The sequence below is a fragment of the Hyaena hyaena genome, unplaced genomic scaffold (assembly GCF_003009895.1).
Source record: "Hyaena hyaena isolate Hyena2069 unplaced genomic scaffold, ASM300989v1 scaffold_456, whole genome shotgun sequence".
NCBI lineage: Eukaryota > Metazoa > Chordata > Mammalia > Carnivora > Hyaenidae > Hyaena > Hyaena hyaena.
The window spans coordinates 1,405,932-1,423,269 of record NW_024081087.1 but is presented as its reverse complement, the minus strand read 5'-3'; the positions used below and the strand labels follow the sequence as shown (position 1 = coordinate 1,423,269).

Sequence of the window (17,338 nt, the reverse complement as noted above, 5' to 3'; positions counted from 1 at the left end):
TGTTCCAGACCGATGCCTTCAGGGACTGACTTTTGTGGCTGGTGGGGCTGCAGCTCTCACGTGATTCTGTGGCCCCGGCCCCCCTCAGACTGCACCGTTTGCAGAAGAGTCGCGTCCCAGGCCTCATTACCCAAGCCTACAGACTAGCGTGGTGAACTTTAACTCAAAGCCAAGTTGCAGAGCTCTGGCCTGTGTCTGCCGCGGAGCGCATGCCTGGGCCTGGTGACTGCTTTTTCTGGAAGGCCTGGAGCTTTTTGGGGTAAATTTGCCCCCCTGGGCTACTGCTACACCTCTGCAGCCTGTTTGAGCCCCACGGGCCTGCGTAAGTGTCACTTGGCTCCAGGACAGTGGCTGGTGGTGCTTCAGAGGACAGAGGCTCCAGCGTGTCCAACATGAGGCCGTGTGCCAGCTCATGGCCAGGAGAGGCTCTGCAGGGACCGGGACAGGGGCCAGCCAGTGGTCTGAGGGGCTCTCCCTCAAACCTCAAGCACACACCCTCCCCCCAAAACGCTGCAGCTGGCTGGACCCTCCCTAGCTCTCCCCGCCCCCTGCCTAAACCCCGGGCCTGGCAGTGGCCCAATGGCAGCTCGGGAATGCCAAGTGCAGCCTCTCCCTTTCCAAGCGGTCTGAGAAGGCTTCGATGCCCCGACCGGGAGGGTGTGGGGAGACTGGGGATAATGGAGTCTCACGTTCTTCCAGACCCCCTGATTTTAGGGGAGTTGCGAGATCCACTGGGTGGAGTGGTCAAGCCACCTCTGGAAGCCTCCAGGCCTACAGAGAAATCACACGTGGGAAGCTGTCGGCTGGGTGACAGGGAGAGACCCACAGGGGGCAGGAGAGCTCCACCACCTCTCTCTCCTTGCTGGGATACAGTGGCTGGAGGGGTGGCACTGCCCTGAGCTCTGTCCTTGCTTTACCTCTTGGGGGACCTCATGCAGGCCCTCATCTTCCTCATATCTCCGGGGACAGCTGGGGCAAGGGGAGGTTCCAACCCACCCCAGTCCCCCCACGGCATTGCATGTGGCGGCGACCAGGCCAGGGCCCCGGGAAGGGGTCAGGTGTTGGCATCTGAACACGGAGGGCTGCTGAAGATGGGGTTTGGGCTGTGCCCCTGGGGGAGGGGCTGGATTCGGGTGCAGGAGCCTCGGGCCCTCTAACAGCCTGCCTCCTTTATGCTTGTGCTACTGTGTCAACGTGGTGCTGCGGACAGGGGTGTCTGCAATCACCACCCACCTCCGCCGCCAGCCACACACCTCTATCCACCCCGCCCCTCGACACGCACACGTGCTCAGGGAGGGGGTTCAAGGAGGAGTCAGTGCAACAGCAGCCCAGGGCCATGGTGACGGCAAGCCTGACCGGTTGTCCTGGCAACCGAATAGAGGTCGCTTGGTATCAAGAAGGACCCAGAAGCCCCTTCAGCCTTTCTTGGCGCCCTGGCCTTCCAGCCCCACAAATATACCAGCTATAAATGATTTCCTATAAACTGTTAAACCAAGATAAGAAGTTAGCGCATCAGAGAAATACGCTTCATGTTCTCAAAGTGCATCCCCTGGACCAACATCAGCATCACCGCCCTTGGAACGCGTTCCAAATGCAGTTCTCTGCCTGCAAACCGGCTGCGCGGAATCCCACTCAGCGGGGGAGCCCAGCCGGCCTGTCATAACGCGCTCTTGCCTGATTCTGATGCGGTCAAGTTTGATACCTGCTACCCTGCAGCAGAACCTCAGCCTGATTTCATTCCATGTTGAGTATGAACCCTTCGCTTTTAGGAACAGGTGTCTTTATCTCAAAAAACCCTACAAAGTAATTTGGGGAGCCCTTTACACTCTCAAAAGGCCAAAATGGGGGGAGGGGACTGTAACAAGCAAGCCGTCCAGGAGAGCGCCCGGGGAATGACAGCGCCTTGCCCCCGATTCCGGTGCTCTCCACCCCCCACCCCTTCCCTTCTAAGCCAGTGGCCACCCTGGGGACCCTGCAGTTCCAATGGCAGGAAGACCACGGCCCCCCCCGCAGACGGCCCCGTGTGGGGCGAGTTGGCCCGGGCAGGTCCTCGGCCCCGACGGCGGCCCTCGTTGCCCTGACGCTGGGGTCCCCCCCGACTGATTGAAAGCTGTTTACAGTCACCCCGAAGTAGCGTCTCCACCTCTGTGCGCTCAGGATTTAACATTCCAGGACGCGTGGCTGGAAACCCCGTGTGCGCAGACTGTTGTTCCAAGCGCCTTCGGCTCAGACCTGGGCCCCGAGGGCACGCGCGGCACCGGCCGAGTGTGTAAAGTCCCCGCCCCTCTGCTGTGCGCCCCGCCCGCCTGGAGCCGGGGGCCGAGAGCCGGGAGCGGACGGCACCCCCAGCAGCGCCGGGCGTGGTGGCCGCGGCCCCCGCGGGCGGGGCGGGTCCCCCTAGACACCGCCCCCGGCGGCCCGGAGAGCGGCGCAGCCAATGGAGGCCGAGGCGCTGCGCGGGGATTGGAGCGGGCGCGGGGCGGGCCGGCGGGGCCGAGCGAGGGGCGGAGGCGCGGCGAGCGCTGTCAGCGCGGTTATAAGGGAGGGAAAAGTTCCCTGCGCCGGGAGCCGGGCAGGCGCACGCTCGTACGGCGGCCGCAGCGGCAGGGCGGGGCCGCGGAGGAGCGGGCGGCGGCGGAGGACGCCCCCGGGGACGCGACTCGCTCCCCTTGGGGTGTCTGTCGGACCTCGGAAAGGTACCGGGGGGGAGACCCGAGGACTTTTGCACGCGGCCATGGGCGACGTCGGGGAGCCCGGCAGGGGGTCCGCGCAGCCGGGGGCGCCGCTGCCCACCTTCCGCTGGGAGCAGATCCGCCCGCACAACCTCCCGGGCGACAAGTGGCTGGTCATCGAGCGTCGCGTCTACGACATCAGCCGCTGGGCACAACGGCACCCCGGGGGCAGCCGCCTCATTGGCCACCACGGCGCTGAGGACGCCACGGTAAGGAAGCCCACCGCCGGCCGGGTGGAGCCTGGCGCTCGCTCGGGCCTGGTTGTGGGCTCTGTGATCCGCTCTACTTGCGCGGTCTGGCGTCCTTTCTACTCTTTGCTGACCCTCCATCTCCTAGTCCGGGACCCAGAATTGGGATGGACAGGCCAGGGCCTGATGTGGGCTGAGGAGGCCACGTCCCTGCGTGGAGGACCTGCATGCGGGGCCATGGACTGGGGCTGGGCCGGAGCGGGGTCTGTACGGGAGTGAGGGCCTCTCGGAGGTAGGTGTGTCGTGGCCAGCGAGCCGGCCCTAAGTGTGAGTCCTCCCTGCTGCTCTGAGCTTCTCCTCTCGGTTCTGGGTCGCCCAGACCAGGTTCCTTTTGCTGAGTGCCAGGGGTAGGGTGGGGTCCCTGGGGGCTGGCAAGGATGTGCCACCAGAGGCTGGGGGCTGGGCAGCAGAGCTTGGGCAGGGCCCAGAGGTCTGTGGCTTTCCCAAGAGCTGCTGTAAACTGCTATGAGGGGCAGTGACTCACCTCTCCTGGGCTGGCAGCTGCACGTGGGAGAACTTTGCCAACCAGGCTGGGTGGGCCTCCTCGGGAAGCACAGTCACCCCAGGAATAGACTGACCCTTGGGAGCCCCGACTTCCCCTTCCCAGCCCATGTCTAGACATGTTTTGCCAAGGAGGGATGTGGCCCGGTCCAGTGGGACCATCTGGCCGGAGCCCAATGGTAGAGCAGCCTGGTGGGGGCGCCTCCTCACCAACCCCTTGCCGTGGCCCAGTAGTTCCTCGTCTGGAGAGGCCACGATCCTTTTCTTTGACAGTCGAAAATTCTAGATGGGCCACCCCGGGTACCAGGAATCCTCAGGATTCCAGGAGATGAATCCCTAAGTGGCAGAACTTCCAGCAGCAGAAGAGAGTGTGACTTGTCCCAGGAGGTCCTGTTTACCAGGACTGCCAGGCTGGACAATCTCCAAAGACTCTAAGGGAAAAGGTCTCTCTTCCCCACTTCCATCCTAAGAAGCCGAGGGCTTAGAGGCGGAAGCCTCCCAAAGGCCTAGAAACTGATAGAGAGACTTGTCCACGGGCCGGGTGGTGGCCATGGAGTTAAAGATGACTATGGGGCAACAAGTGGGTGGCCACGCACAGGCCCGGGTGTGTGTGAGCGCCACATGCATTTGTGTGCATGGTTGGACGTGCATGCATTTCTGTCGGAGTGTGGGGCGTTTGGGGTGCCCGGGCCGGTGCTGGGGGCCTGCTGCATGGCAACCCCCTCAGACAGTTATCTCTCGACGCTGAGACCTCCATCTGGCAGTTTTCTCATTGATTCATCACCAGGAAAGTCTGTTTCCCATTTCCAGAAGAGCCATCTGTCTGCTCCCTGGGGGCTGGGTCCTGGCTCTGCCCATGGAGACTCCGAGTGACCTTGAACCAGGTGTTACTCCTCTGAGCCTCAGTTTTCTCACCCGTAAAGTAGGGAGAGCTGGGCCAGACAGTGAGCCAGCTGTGGACAGGACTGTGCCTTTTCGCCATTGCGGCCCCAGGCCTGCCCACATAGTCCTTCTGGGCTGGGATACGCTGCTGGCTGGTAAGTGTGAACGTGTCCTGCAAACAGATGGCGGATTCTAGACCAGCCCAGTGCTGTGTGTGGTCAAGCCCAGCCCCCACGTGCCTATTCCAGGCCGAGGAGTGCAGGTAGGGGTGGGGCAGCTGTCATGGCCGGGCTGCGTTCCTGAGGTCACCTCTCACTAGTCCCAGCCACCCATCAGCTGTTCTCATGTCCAGGCAACAGAAGCCTTCCTGCCAGGAAATTCCCAGAGTTCCTGTGCCATGAAGTCAGCCTGTGGCCATCCTGGGATACAAAGCTGGGTACCCTGGGGAGAGTGCTCTGGGCCCTGAGCCAGGTTTCTCTAAGAGTCATAGGCGGCCTGAGACTGGTGGAGACAGCCAGGGAGGGGCGAGGCCCGGCTGCTGCTGGCCAGAAGCAGACCGGGGCTAGGTGCTGGGTACCTGCTCTGTGCCAGGCTCCAAGTTCAGCGCTTGGCTTATGGATACTCTTTTTTAATCCCCAGGATACCCCTGTGAGGCAGGTACTGTTACTGGCTTTCCCACTTTACAGATGGGAGAACTGAGGCTCAAAAAAGGAAACTGACTTGAAATCAAGTGGTGGGTCTGAGATTTGAATCCATAGCCCATCCTCCTAACCACATGCTACCCTGTGACCTCACTGTTATTTTCCATTCACTCGTTCTTCAATTATTGGATCAGTCAATCCATCGGCGGATATTCGGTGAGCTTGTCCTAGCCACCAAACTCTGCTCTAACCTCTGAAGATACAGCTGCAAACAAAACATCGCAAGGAGGAAGTTAGAGCAAAAGCTCAGACATGGGACAGTACTCAAGGAACAGCGAGGATGTTAGGGGGCCGGCGAGAGGGGCAGGCAACGAGGTCCCGAAGTAACAGGAGCTGGCTCCTGCTGGCCTTCTGTGTCTTTGGAAGCAGGACTTTGGTTTATTCTAAGGGGATCTTTTTGGAGGGCAGAGCAAGGAAGCCAGGGGAATCTGATGCACATTTAAAAGGATCCGTAGGGAAGACAGAGCCCTCCAGGAGAAAGGCAGGAGGCTAAGGGAAGAGATGGTGGGGACCTGCCTTCTCCCAGGTGAGGTCACTCAGAAGAGGTGGCCATTCACCTGGGCTCCGAAACACAGGCGTGGCCAGGGCAGAAGGCAAGAGCCGCTGCGGGCACAGGTCCACCAGGGGGCGCTATTACGAGTTAGCTTAGTGAGGCGTGCGGGGTGCGTTAGCCCATTTTGCAGATGAGACAGGCTGAATATGGGTGATGTGAAGGGACCTTCTTGGGGCTCTCAAAGGGCAGGGCCTCGGGTCCTTGGGCTTGGAGGGTGGGGCTTGAGTCTGGGTAGGAGCTGGGGGGAGAGGGGCTGGCCATGAACCCAGACGACCTGGCTCCAGAGCCCACGCTGGGCTTCCGCCCACCTCGCTGGCTGCCTTGCAAGCCCTGCTGCCTCATGGCCACTCCCCGTGAAGTGTGACCTCTCTGGGCTCCGTAGGTGGTTTCTGTAATGTCCCCACCCGCTCAGGCCCCTTCCCGGGGCCGTCACAGTGCCCGGCTCCCACCCTGGGGGAGTGCCGGGCAGGAACACGGTGCAGAGGTGGGCCAAGCACCCTGGCATCCTGCTTTTCCTCCCCAGGTCACCCAAGCGCCGTGCTGTAGCAGGAAACACCTAGGAGGAACCAGGGCTCGCGGAGGGAGCTGGAGAGTGGTAGTGGAGAAAGGGTCAGAGGGCCCGGCACCTTTGGGGTCGCTGACTCATCAAGCCAAGGGTTCTGGGTGGAAGGAGCCCTACACCGTGAGCGGCTTTCTGGGAGGGTCCATCCTTGAGCTGCGCCAGCCCGCGTGGGGGCGAGTCGGATGAGTGGCGTTTGGAGCTGTGTGCCCTTTGGCCTCTGTGCCTCACTGTCCTCATCTACAAAATGGGGACACTGATAGTGCTTCCCCACTGGCTCCCATGAGGGATGATGCAGGGAGGGGATGGTAAAGAGCATCGTGTTCTGGGCACGAGGGTCTCCTGGGAGGGAGCATCTGACTTCGGCTCAGGTCATGAGCGACCAGAAATGCTCCCCCGTCCCCACTCTGTCCGTTCCTGAGCCTCAGGCTGGCGCGGGCCTGACCGGCAGGGTGCACTCCATTCTCCTCCCTCACGCCTGCAGGCCCACCCTCCGGGGCCACTAAGTCTGAGTAGACGCAGGACAGGGCGCAGCAGGCCAGCGGGGCTCAGCCAGAGCTGGACGCCAGGCCCTTCTAAGTGCACTTTTACCTGCACTGACTGCCCGCAGCCCCATGAGATGGGCATTGGTGGTTTCTGATTTACTAACGCAAAACTACAGAACGAGGGAGAGCGCGATCTTGTCTGTGGCTCCACAGCTCTGCTTGTGAGTGGCGAGTGGTGGGCCGCTCAGGTTCCCTTCTCAGCAGGCTGGCGCCGAGCCCCCGCCCTCCACCCCTCGACTGGCTGCTACTCATGTGGTGCTGTGGGGCAGGGCAGGAGCCACTCTGAGCTTCCCAGGGACCCAGGTGGGGCCGGCAGGGCCTGGATCTGCTCGGGTTCAAATCCCAGCTCTGTCCTGACAAGCTCTGACCTGGGCAGGGGTCCCTGCTGCTTTGAGCCTCTCTTCCAGTGGAAGGTTCAGACCCCTGCCTTGCCGGCTGTGGAGGGTGGGCTCTTGACCTCATACTCACACCTGCTATCCAGCCCCTGCTCTGTCAGGCCCTGAGGACACCCCTGTGAACGCAGCCTATCACTGCCGCCAGCAGGTTCACCCAGCTCTGTTCCAAGACCCCGCGAGAGACCCCGAGTGCCACCTTCCGCCTGTTAGGTGGGGGAGGATCATAGGAAGGGTGTTTCCAGGTGTACCAGGGGTGGGTGAGGATGAGGCTTCTTGCAGTGCCCCCCCAAACTCCGTCAATGTGGCCCAAGAAATGCCAGGACCACCTTCCTGTCCCCCCCAGTCTGGGCTCAAGCAGCCAGGTAGGTCCCTGGCTGTGTGGGATGGTGACCAGCTTCGTGGTGAGGTCCCTGCCCCCGCACCCCACAGTGCAGGAGACCCACTGCCTCCTCTCTGGCCCAGGAGCGGCCACAAGCACACTTTTATAGTCAGACTGGGTTCTGATCCACTCTCCATCGAATGGAGCTGTGTGACCTTTGTAAGTGGCTTAACCTGAGTCTTCTGCCCAGGCCCCGGGTCCTTAAGCAGTGGCCCAGAGATGATCTGGTCCGATGGCCCCAATAAGTGTTCCAGCAAAGGCTGTTTGCTGGTGCATCAGCTTTGGGTCTGAGGCCAACGACCCACCTTGTTGGTGCCGAGAACATAAGAACGGCCTAGCATTGGCCACCCAGTCCCGGGAGGCCACCTGCTTTCCAAGGACCCACCGCAACCCTGCCCAGCCCTTCCCATCAGCCAGAGCCTTGTCTGCAAGCTTTGGGGTTTTCTCATCGGCCCTTCTGGGGCTCACCCCTCCCCTTGCCACACCAGGGGATAGACCTGACCCTCGGGTGGCCCTCTCCCTCAGTGCGTCTCCAGGCCTGGCCTGGGTGAATAAATAAGGACTCAGGGAGAAGCATCGGGAGGTTGGCCTTGGACCATCTGGGGGTCTGCTGGGCGCCAAGGTGATCCCAGAAGACACAGAGGCTGGGAGAGAAGAAGGGCTGGAAGAGGAGGGAAGAAATCTGGGGTCATGGCCACAGTATGCATGCGTGGGCCCCACGTGCCACCAGGGAGTTTCAGCGGAAACTCCCCAGTGCCTGCTCATCAGCCTCAAAAAGGAAGGAAATTCACACACCTGCTACAACAGGGGTGAAGCTTGAAGACATTATGCTAAGTGACACGTTAGTCACAAAGGACATGTCTGTTGAAGCCCTCTTATCAGAGGTCCGTCCAGAGATAGCAGAATGGTGGTTGGCAGGGGCTGGGGTGGGGGGTGGTTAGTGTTTCCTGGAGACAGAGTTGTAGTTGGGGGAGATGAGAAAGTTCTGGAAGTGGATGGTGGTGATGGATACCCAGCAATGTGAGCACACTCAATGCCACTAAACTGTACGCTTGAAAATGGCTAAAAGGGTGAATTAAGAGGCCAAAAAAAAAAAAAAAAAAAGTTACTGCTCTGAAGTCCAGAGCCAGAGTCTGGAGTCTCGTTCTCTTTCGCTTAGTCCCAGGCGGGAGGGCGGACTCGCTCAAGGTCACAGTGAGTGGGGTCAGCCCAGCCAGCCCCAGAGAGGCCTTCCCTCCTAGGTCCCCAGGAGCCTGGAGCACCCCCTTCCCTGGCAGCTTTCAGGAGGGCCAGCCTTCCCTACACCCCCTCTTTCCCAAGTGTGCCGCCTCTCCATCAAGGTCATCCCGGAGAAGGGGGGAGATCTGCACTACGCAGCCCCCTCTGCTCTTAGGAGCTCAGGGTGGATGGGAGCCTAGGTTATTCCAGGGGCGGCACCCCCCACCCCCAGCTCTCTGGGCTGCCCTGAGAGCAGACAACAGGAAAGGGGACCGCTCAGGTGGATCCTGCAGGTGGGGCCCCCATGTGGGGGGGCTGGGGGGTGCGGGGAAGTCCCACTGTAAGTACAGGGGCCCAGCTGTCTGGCTCAACACCCACCAGAAGCTGGTAGGCTCATTAGCAAGGGAACAATGGGAGGCCCCTGTTGTCATCCTTCCCCAAAGGTGCTTCCTTTGGTCACCTGCAGTCACTTTCTCAAGGCCCAGGGGACACCCACCCTGGTGGTGTTTCTATAGTTTGGGCAGCTCGGTGGCTCGTCCCTTCAGACAGAGTCCAGGGATAAAGACCCATTGAAGAGCTGGGAACAGTACTGAGCCAGGCGCACAGGGACCAGATTAGAGAGTCCGAGGGAGCCCGGCCAGGCAATCCAAGTTCACTCCCACTTCGGCGCCACCTGGACGGCTTCCTGACTGGGGGTGTCCGACCCCAGCGCTTTGCCTTTGTCGACTTCCAACCCTTGTTGCGTTGCACCCCATCCCCACCCCCAGCTGTTACAAAGAATCATAGGAATGTTCAATATTTATGTAATTTTTTTAATAAAACTGATCTTTTCCACTTCTGCTTTTAAAATCAAATGCATCTAACTGTGTGCTTCTCTTTGTTGCAAACCTGAGAACACAGTCTGTGTGGCAGTGGATGGATTTTTGGAGAAGGGCCCCCTGTGCTGGGGGAAGCAGCTGGGGCTTGGGGCACGCAGGGCCTGGGGGGGACCCGGAGGGGCATGCAGAGCCCGGGGAGCACTGGGCAGGGCTAATGGGCAAAGGTGACCCATTTGGCCCTCTTTATATTGGCCCCTGAGCAACCAGCTGCTTCTCCACCTGTCTGCTCTGCCTGCCTCTCTGGGTGCTACTGTAGCTGTCTGTCTTTCTGTCCACCTGACTGTCTGCTCTCCTTCAGGATGCCTTCCACGCCTTCCACCAGGACCTCAATTTCGTGCGCAAGTTCCTGCAGCCCCTGCTGATTGGAGAGCTGGCCCCGGAGGAGCCCAGCCAGGATGGACCCCAGAATGTGAGGGGGGCCCTGGTGGAGGGGTGGGGACCATTGCCAACAGGAACTCTGCCCACATTGCCCCAGGGGGACCCGAGTCCTGGGCTGGGTTTGTCGCCTTCCTTTCCTGGGCAGTGGCCAAGGGCAGAGCTGTAGGAGGCCCGCAGGAGCCCAGGGACCAGGGCTGGCTGGGCCGGCATTTGCCATGTTCCATGTCCCTTCTCGCCGAAGGCGAGCCCCTTCCTCTCCGGGCCCAGCGTCTCCATCGACACCAAGGGTTTTGAAGCACTGGGCTCTAAGGGTTTTCCCAACTCTGCCTTTCTCTGCTTCTCGTGTGCCCCCACCCCGGGCTGGTGTCCTCGCCCCTCCGTCCCTCAGGCCGCACCCCCTGCAGCATGGGTCACTGTTGGGGGCCCCTGGGGACGACCGGGGACCTGGCTTCCATGGCTGACCAGCTGTTCCGCCGGGGCAGGCCCAGCTGCTGGAGGACTTCCGCGCCCTGCGCCGGGCCGCTGAGGACATGAAGCTGTTTGAGGCCAAGCCCTCCTTCTTCGCCCTCTTGCTGGGCCACATCCTGGCCATGGAGGTGCTCGCCTGGCTCACCATCTACCTCCTCGGCCCGGGCTGGGTGCCCAGCACCCTCGCCGCCCTTGTCCTGGCCACCTCCCAGGTGACTCCAGCACTTTCCTCCCGCTGCCCAAACTTCCCGGTAGACACGCAAGGACACTCTGGACAGACCCGCTGAGTGAATACCTCACCGGCCAGAGGCCCCATAAGACCTGTATCTGTAGGTCAAGCTGCATCTTAAATGAGCCGAGGAGGAAGCCCAGGGCGGGGAACCAGAAGTCTCCATGATAGACCTGCAAGCCCCTAGACCTCCTGAGACTCAGTTGGGCTCATCTGTTAAAAGAGGAAGTTGGCCCCACAGGGTCTTAAAATGTAGCGTTAGTGGCGGCCGTGTCCCGTGAGCTGGGAGGGCTCCCCCGGGCTCCTTCCCACCGGCTCCTGACCCTCCTCCTGTCCGCAGGCTCAGTGCTGGTGTCTGCAGCATGACCTGGGCCATACCTCCGTCTTCAGGAAGTCCCAGTGGAACCACTTGGCCCAGCAGTTTGTGATGGGGCAGCTGAAGGTGAGGGTGGGGGCGGGGGGTGGGCAGCGCGGGGGCTGAGCTGAGGGTCCTCCCCCGGGTCCGCCTACATGTGCCGGAACCGGGTGGTTGACGCGGCCCAGCCCCTGCCCTGAGAGCCCCCCTTGTCCCCTACAGGGCTTCTCTGCCCACTGGTGGAACTTCCGCCATTTCCAGCACCACGCCAAGCCCAACATCTTCCACAAAGACCCAGATGTGACTGTAGCGCCCGTCTTCCTCCTGGGGGAGTCGTCCGTCGAGGTGCGCGGGGAGGGTGTGGACTCACTTGGCTGGGCTCATGGCTTAGGCCGTCTGGTGGTCGCTGAGTCACTGCGGCCCAGGCTGAGCCTCTGAACGAGCCCCCGGGCTCTCACCCCAGGCTGAGTCCCTACCCCAAGGGCACCCCTTCCCCACCTCCCAGCCTGCCGGGGATGAAGGGCCCAACGGCTAGAACTCAGGGTTGCCTTTGACCCCTGACCCCAGCCCCTTGACCCCAGCCTGCCCCCTGACCCCAGCCTGCCCTCTGACCCCAGCCCCCCCGTCTCCTCCGCAGTACGGCAAGAAAAAGCGCAGATATTTGCCCTACAACCACCAGCACCTGTACTTCTTCCTCAGTGAGTGTCCCTTGGTCCTCCTGGAGGTGGGGGCACAGCCGGGGGCCGAGATCTCTCTGCCCCTGCCTGCCAACGCCGGACAGCTTCCACCCCCTCCCAGGGCAGGGGCAGATGTGTTAAAACTCCCTCATTATGGTGCTGGCACACCTCTCCCAGCCCCTGCCCCGGTCTGGGCCTGCAGCCTGGGCTGACTCTCCCTGGGGTGCCCCCAGGTTTTCATGATTCCTTCCTGCACGTGCACCAGGGTGGGCTGGAGCCCCAGGGCACCAGGGAGTTGTTGGGGTGGCCAGGATGAGGATTTAAGGGGATGGAGGCTGGTATCCTCAGGAGCAACACAGAGGTGAGGGGGTGAGGGGCAAGGGCCAAACCTGGGGATGGGCTCGGATGCGGAGAGAAGATGGTGGCCAAGGCCGCGTGGGTGATGCAGGGTCACCCCGCTGGATGGGACCGGCACCAGGCCCCACGGGCATTCCTGGAGTGACTCTTGGGGTGACGGCGGCTCCCGACTCACTGACTCCCTCGCTCCTGGCACCCCCGCCCTGTCCCTGAGCTCTTTTGTGTCTCCTCGCAGTCGGCCCACCGCTGCTCACCCTGGTGAACTTTGAAGTGGAGAATCTGGCATACATGCTGGTGTGCATGCGGTGGACGGTGAGTGGGGGGCTCTGCGCAGGCCCCCTGGGGGATGCGGCCGTGGTGGCAGGAGGTGGGGCACCAGGGGCAGCCCCGTCCGTGAGTGCAGACAGGTGTGCACGTGTGCGTGTGGCGCTGCGATGCATGTGCACTTGTGTGAGTGTACGTGAGGCGCGCAGTGCCCTCCCTGGGAGTGAGGATTCCCCGGGCGGACTCTGCCAGGCATTTATCTCCCAGGGAAGGGCTCCCTCATTGCATCCTCCTCCATGGCTGGGGTGAGCTGCGTGAGGCCCACAGGGCAGGGACCTTGTCCCTTTATGCAGCTGAGAAAACAGAGGCCCAAAGAAGGGTGGTGACCTGCCTGGGGCTCCGAGGCCCCTCAGGCAGAAGGGATGGATGACCTCAGCCCCCTTTCCTGGCTGCCTCGGGGGGCCTCTGCCCTCCCCCACCCTCTGCAGGATTTGCTCTGGGCCGCCAGCTTCTACTCCCGCTTCTGCCTGTGCTACGTCCCCTTCTACGGCCTTCCTGGGGCGCTGCTCCTCTTCGTTGCTGTCAGGTATGGCCAGAATCGGGCGGCAGGGAGGCGGTGAGGTCACACATGGGCAGCAGGGGCCCCTGACCACAGCCCTCCATCGTCAGAGCCTCCATTTCCCCGTCTGCGGTATGGGGACAGCAGTGCTGCCCCCTGGGCTGTTGGGGAACACAAGTGGCAGGATCCCAGGGACAGTGGGTCTGCAAGGAGCGACCTCGCTTAGAAGTGGCCCCTGGATGTCTGCCCTCGTGAGCGGGGCTGCTCCGGGCTCCGTCTGGCAAGACCCTGCTTTGCTCAGCCTCTTTAAACACCAGCGGGAGAGGGGTTAGGTGCTCCCATGGTGCAGATGAGGAAGCTGGGGCCCAGGTCCGGTCCAAGGGGTGAGCTGGACATGGGCAGTGCCTGAGCTCCCCTCGCAGGGTCCTGGAGAGCCACTGGTTTGTGTGGATCACGCAGATGAACCACATACCCAAGGAGATCGGCCATGAGAAACACCGGGACTGGGCCAGCTCTCAGGTAGGCCGCAGGGGTGGGGCTGGGCAGGGACCGGTGAGGGGGAGTGGGGCCTCTCTCACCTGTGCCCTGCCCGCTTCCACCAGCTGGCAGCCACCTGCAACGTGGAGCCTTCGCTCTTCATCGACTGGTTCAGCGGGCACCTCAACTTCCAGATCGAGCACCAGTGAGTGTGGGCCCTGACGGCCCCACAGGGGTGGGAGTGAGTCCTGAGCCCAGGGGCTGATGAGGGGCCCCTGTGTCTAGTCTTTCCCCAGGGAGGCCGAGACAGAAGCCCAGGGCTCTCTGGAGGCCGGGGAGAGGCGGGGAACAGGGCCTGAGTGGCGATGGGTGGGTGGGGCCCCCTGCCGGCGCCCTCTCACCTCAGGTGCCGGTCCACGCTCTCCCCACCAGCCTCTTCCCCACGATGCCGAGGCACAACTACCGTAAGGTGGCCCCGCTGGTCAAGGCACTATGCGCCAAGCACGGCCTCCACTATGAGGTGAAGCCCTTTCTCACTGCCCTGGTGGACATCGTTGGGTAAGGACCCTCACTCCCCTCCCCCGCTCAGGGGCGCTCCCCCGTGGCCCCTTCCTAGGCCCTGGTTCTCTGAGCCCAAGAGCTGGCATTCGAGGCCTTTCTGATCCAGCCTGTCCTCAGCCTGTGTCCTCAGCCTGTGCCTGCCCTCCCTTCCCAGTGCTCTTTCACACTGCCGGCGTTTAGGGGGCACCTATGGTGGGCCCAGGCCCTGTCCCGAGGGCTCTAGATGCATCGGTGAGCAAAACAGGCCGAGATCCCCTAGTAGGAGAACCGGAAAACAGTTAGACTAAGTAAATTACAGTAATTGTGGCAAAATGGAACCATAAAACCTAGGAGTAGGAGCAGGAGAGGGGACTTGTGAGTTTGAGTAGGGTGACAGGGTGGGGGGTATCGAGAAGCTGATGTGTGAGTAGAGACGGAGGAGGGCAGAGGGCTGGCAGTGGAGACATCCAGGGGAAGAATGAGGCACGGGAACAGCAGCGCAAAGGCCGTGGGGCAGGCAGGTGTGCGCTGGTGTGAGTGGAGGAGGGACACGCAGGACCTGGATGTCCTAACTGGGACAACGGGGCTGGGCCCTGGAGGTGGCCTTGGCAGTGGGGAGCAGAGGTCAGGTTCCCCTCTTCCACCTCTGTGCTTTGGCACCTGCTGTTCCCTGTGCTTGGAGGCCCTTCCTTCTGTGCTGGTGCTCGAACTCTTGCTGCTTCTCTTTATGACCCTTTCCAGCCCTTGCGTCCAAGCCCCTGCCACTCAGCAGGGCCCCATGAGAACACCTGGCTTAGGGGTTCCTGGCGAGCGGTTGATACTTCTGGCTCCCCTGCCTGTCATCGGGCTCCCGGTGGGCGGGCTCCGTGCCTTACACACGGGCTCCAGGGTCGCAGGGTCCCGCAGAAGGAGACGAAACAGGGAGCTCTTGGGTGAAAGAGGGACAGGCCTGTGCTGACTGCTGCCTGAACTTGGCCTTGGCGTCCCCTTCTCCTCCCACCCGAGGTCTGGATTCTACTCCGGTTAATGAGAGTGTAGCCCCTTTGCCCGGCCTTCCCTCTGCTCCCCCATCCCAGCGAAGGACTGTCTTGGGGGGAGGGGTTAGTACCTTGCAGTGAAGGCACCCACCCCACCTCTGCCTCCTAGGTCCCTCAAGAAGTCTGGTGACATCTGGCTGGAAGCCTACCTCCACCAGTGATGGCAGCACCCGGGGCCCCAGCGACCACCAAGCCGGCCCAGGCAGGCTTGACCACTCTGCGCCCCCCGGCCCCCCGCCCCCCCCACCTAGGGGGTCCTGCCCACCCTTCTTGATCTGCTGCCCTCACCTGCCCGCCCCCCTCACCTGTCTGCTTGGCAGCCCTAAGGCTGTGGCTCTTGGCCAAACAGGACCAGGGCTAGGGGGATGGTACAGAAAGCCACACAGCATGGCATGTTTTCCTAGAGCAAAAATTCAGGGAAAACGGTTATTTTTATATAAAAACAAAACCCAGAAAAATGGTGGAGTGGTGTGTTGAATCTGCGAGAATCTTGGAGCTGGACTTCCTCAGAGGAGTTCAGGCCCTTGGGCCATCAGGGGGATGGGGGGTGGGGTGCTGGCAGAGGGGGCAGGGGGAGAGGATGGTGGCCCTGGGTCTGGAAGCTGGCAGCTGCCTCAGGTTCGGGTCTCTGTGAGGGTCCCTCCCTTCCTGTCCTTCACCCACTCACCAGCAACCTTCAGCCGTCACACTGAGCAGACCTCGCTTTGCTCCTCTGCCAGGTGGGACAGGGGCTGGTCCCTGCAGACCAGGGCTCAGGGCCACATCAGCAGGCACCCCCCCCCCCCCAACACAGGCAGGGGAAGCCAGTATGTCCCCTTCCATGAGGAGGGGCTTCCTAGGGCCACCTGCCAGTCGTCACATTTGCACCCAGCATCACGCTGGTAGGGGTGTACCTTGACTGTGCTCAGTGGCCCACAGGAGGGGACACCGGGTTTCTCCCATGCCTGCCTGGGACCCGGTGCTTGCCTGCTGGAAGTGGCTTAAAGAAAATGAAATGCTGAGCTAGGCTTTCTCTGAGGGTCTCTCTGATTGTCCCCCACTTTGTCAGGGCTCCCATTGCCCCGGACTGGGTTCTCTTCTGGAGGTAGAAGGGGCACAGATAGTAGAGGTCTTGTTTGGTCCTTTCCCGGGACCATCTGGGCCCACCCTCATCCACTCCATGCCACTCCCACCACCCTCTTGTCAGGAGTCAGGTAAACCAGGGGACTAGCCCCACCTCTGCCGGGACTTTGTCAAAGCTGTGTGACCTTGTGGAAATTACTCAACCTCTCTGATCTGGAGTATGATCCCCTATGGTGATGGAATGTGAAAGGGATGCTGGGTGGAAGGCTCTTTGCATAGGGCTTGGCAACAGGGCTCTGAAATTAAAAAAATTTTATGCACAAAGCCTTACACCCTTAGGCTCTATCTGCTCTGACCTGGGACAAGCCCATGGCCATCTGAGTGGTGCCATGTGGGCCCCGGGATGGCATTCCCTCCATCTCCTGTACGATCATTGCATTTCCCGCAGTGGCTCTGAGGCACAGGCTCTTAGCAGAAATCTTACCCTGTACATGTCCCCCCCAACCCCCATCTCTGGGTGGGGAAGGCTGAGCCTGCATCGCCACCTAGGGGCGTCCAGAGTATCTGCACCATTGTGGGGCAGGCCACGCCCCCTGCTGCCCCTTCTGGGGACCTCAGGGAGTGCTCTTTCCCCCTGCAAATGGGTGGTTGCCTAGTGACTTGCTCTAAGGAGGGTGACGCTTAGGGAAGCCGCCTGGCCTCAGGTAGCCACCGGATCTCTCCTTATTGGCTGAAATCCTTCACTGGCGGGTCATCTTTATCCTTGTCCCACTCTGTCCCCCTTGCTAGAGCCTCTGGGGACAGGTCATCATCCCTCTCCCCGTCTCCTGAGCTGAGCTCCCCCTTATGGGGTCTTTTATGCAGCCTTGGAACAAAAACCTAGGGACCGTGGGCCAGGTTGCGAAAGGAAGTTAGGGAGGGCCTTGGCGGAGCCCCCAAGAACCCCCGCATCCCTGCTTTACTGTCTGTGTACAGTCTTGGGCACAGAGGAAAAAGCAAAATGACCACAGGCAGCCCCAACTTGCTGATTTGTTCCTCCAGTCAGTCAGCATTTACTGAGTCTGCCATGCGCAGCCCGGGCAGATGGGGGGAAAGGCGACTCCCGAGAACCAGCCTTGCCTGTAATGTTGGGAGTGGCTGGTCCTGGCTATGAACGGACTCCTTTGTGATGGTACAGGTTACAGTCTTTCACTGGTCTTTCCCACCCTCCCCCCCCTTCCCCTGATACATCCTGAAAGCACCTGGGTCCCTCTCCTGCTCGGTCCTTTCCAAGCTCTTGGGGTCCTGGCACTAATTCTCCTGGACACTTGCCCTTGAATTTGGAAGAAAGGACTAAATGCCTTC

At 61.4% G+C, this 17,338-nt stretch overlaps 1 protein-coding gene across 1 annotated transcript; it reads left to right on the top strand.

Annotated features, from left to right (window-relative positions):
- The first annotated feature begins 2,554 nt into the window (after positions 1-2,554).
- Positions 2,555-15,390, top strand: FADS3 (fatty acid desaturase 3). The gene is made up of 12 exons (XM_039253577.1): positions 2,555-2,941; positions 9,890-10,000; positions 10,452-10,649; positions 11,007-11,108; positions 11,244-11,366; positions 11,659-11,719; positions 12,291-12,367; positions 12,808-12,905; positions 13,301-13,397; positions 13,481-13,560; positions 13,788-13,913; positions 15,042-15,390. Exons 1-12 carry the CDS (start codon positions 2,735-2,737, stop codon positions 15,091-15,093), a joined length of 1,332 nt encoding a protein of 443 aa, XP_039109508.1. The 5' UTR covers positions 2,555-2,734; the 3' UTR covers positions 15,094-15,390.
- Positions 15,391-17,338: the final 1,948 nt, after the last annotated feature.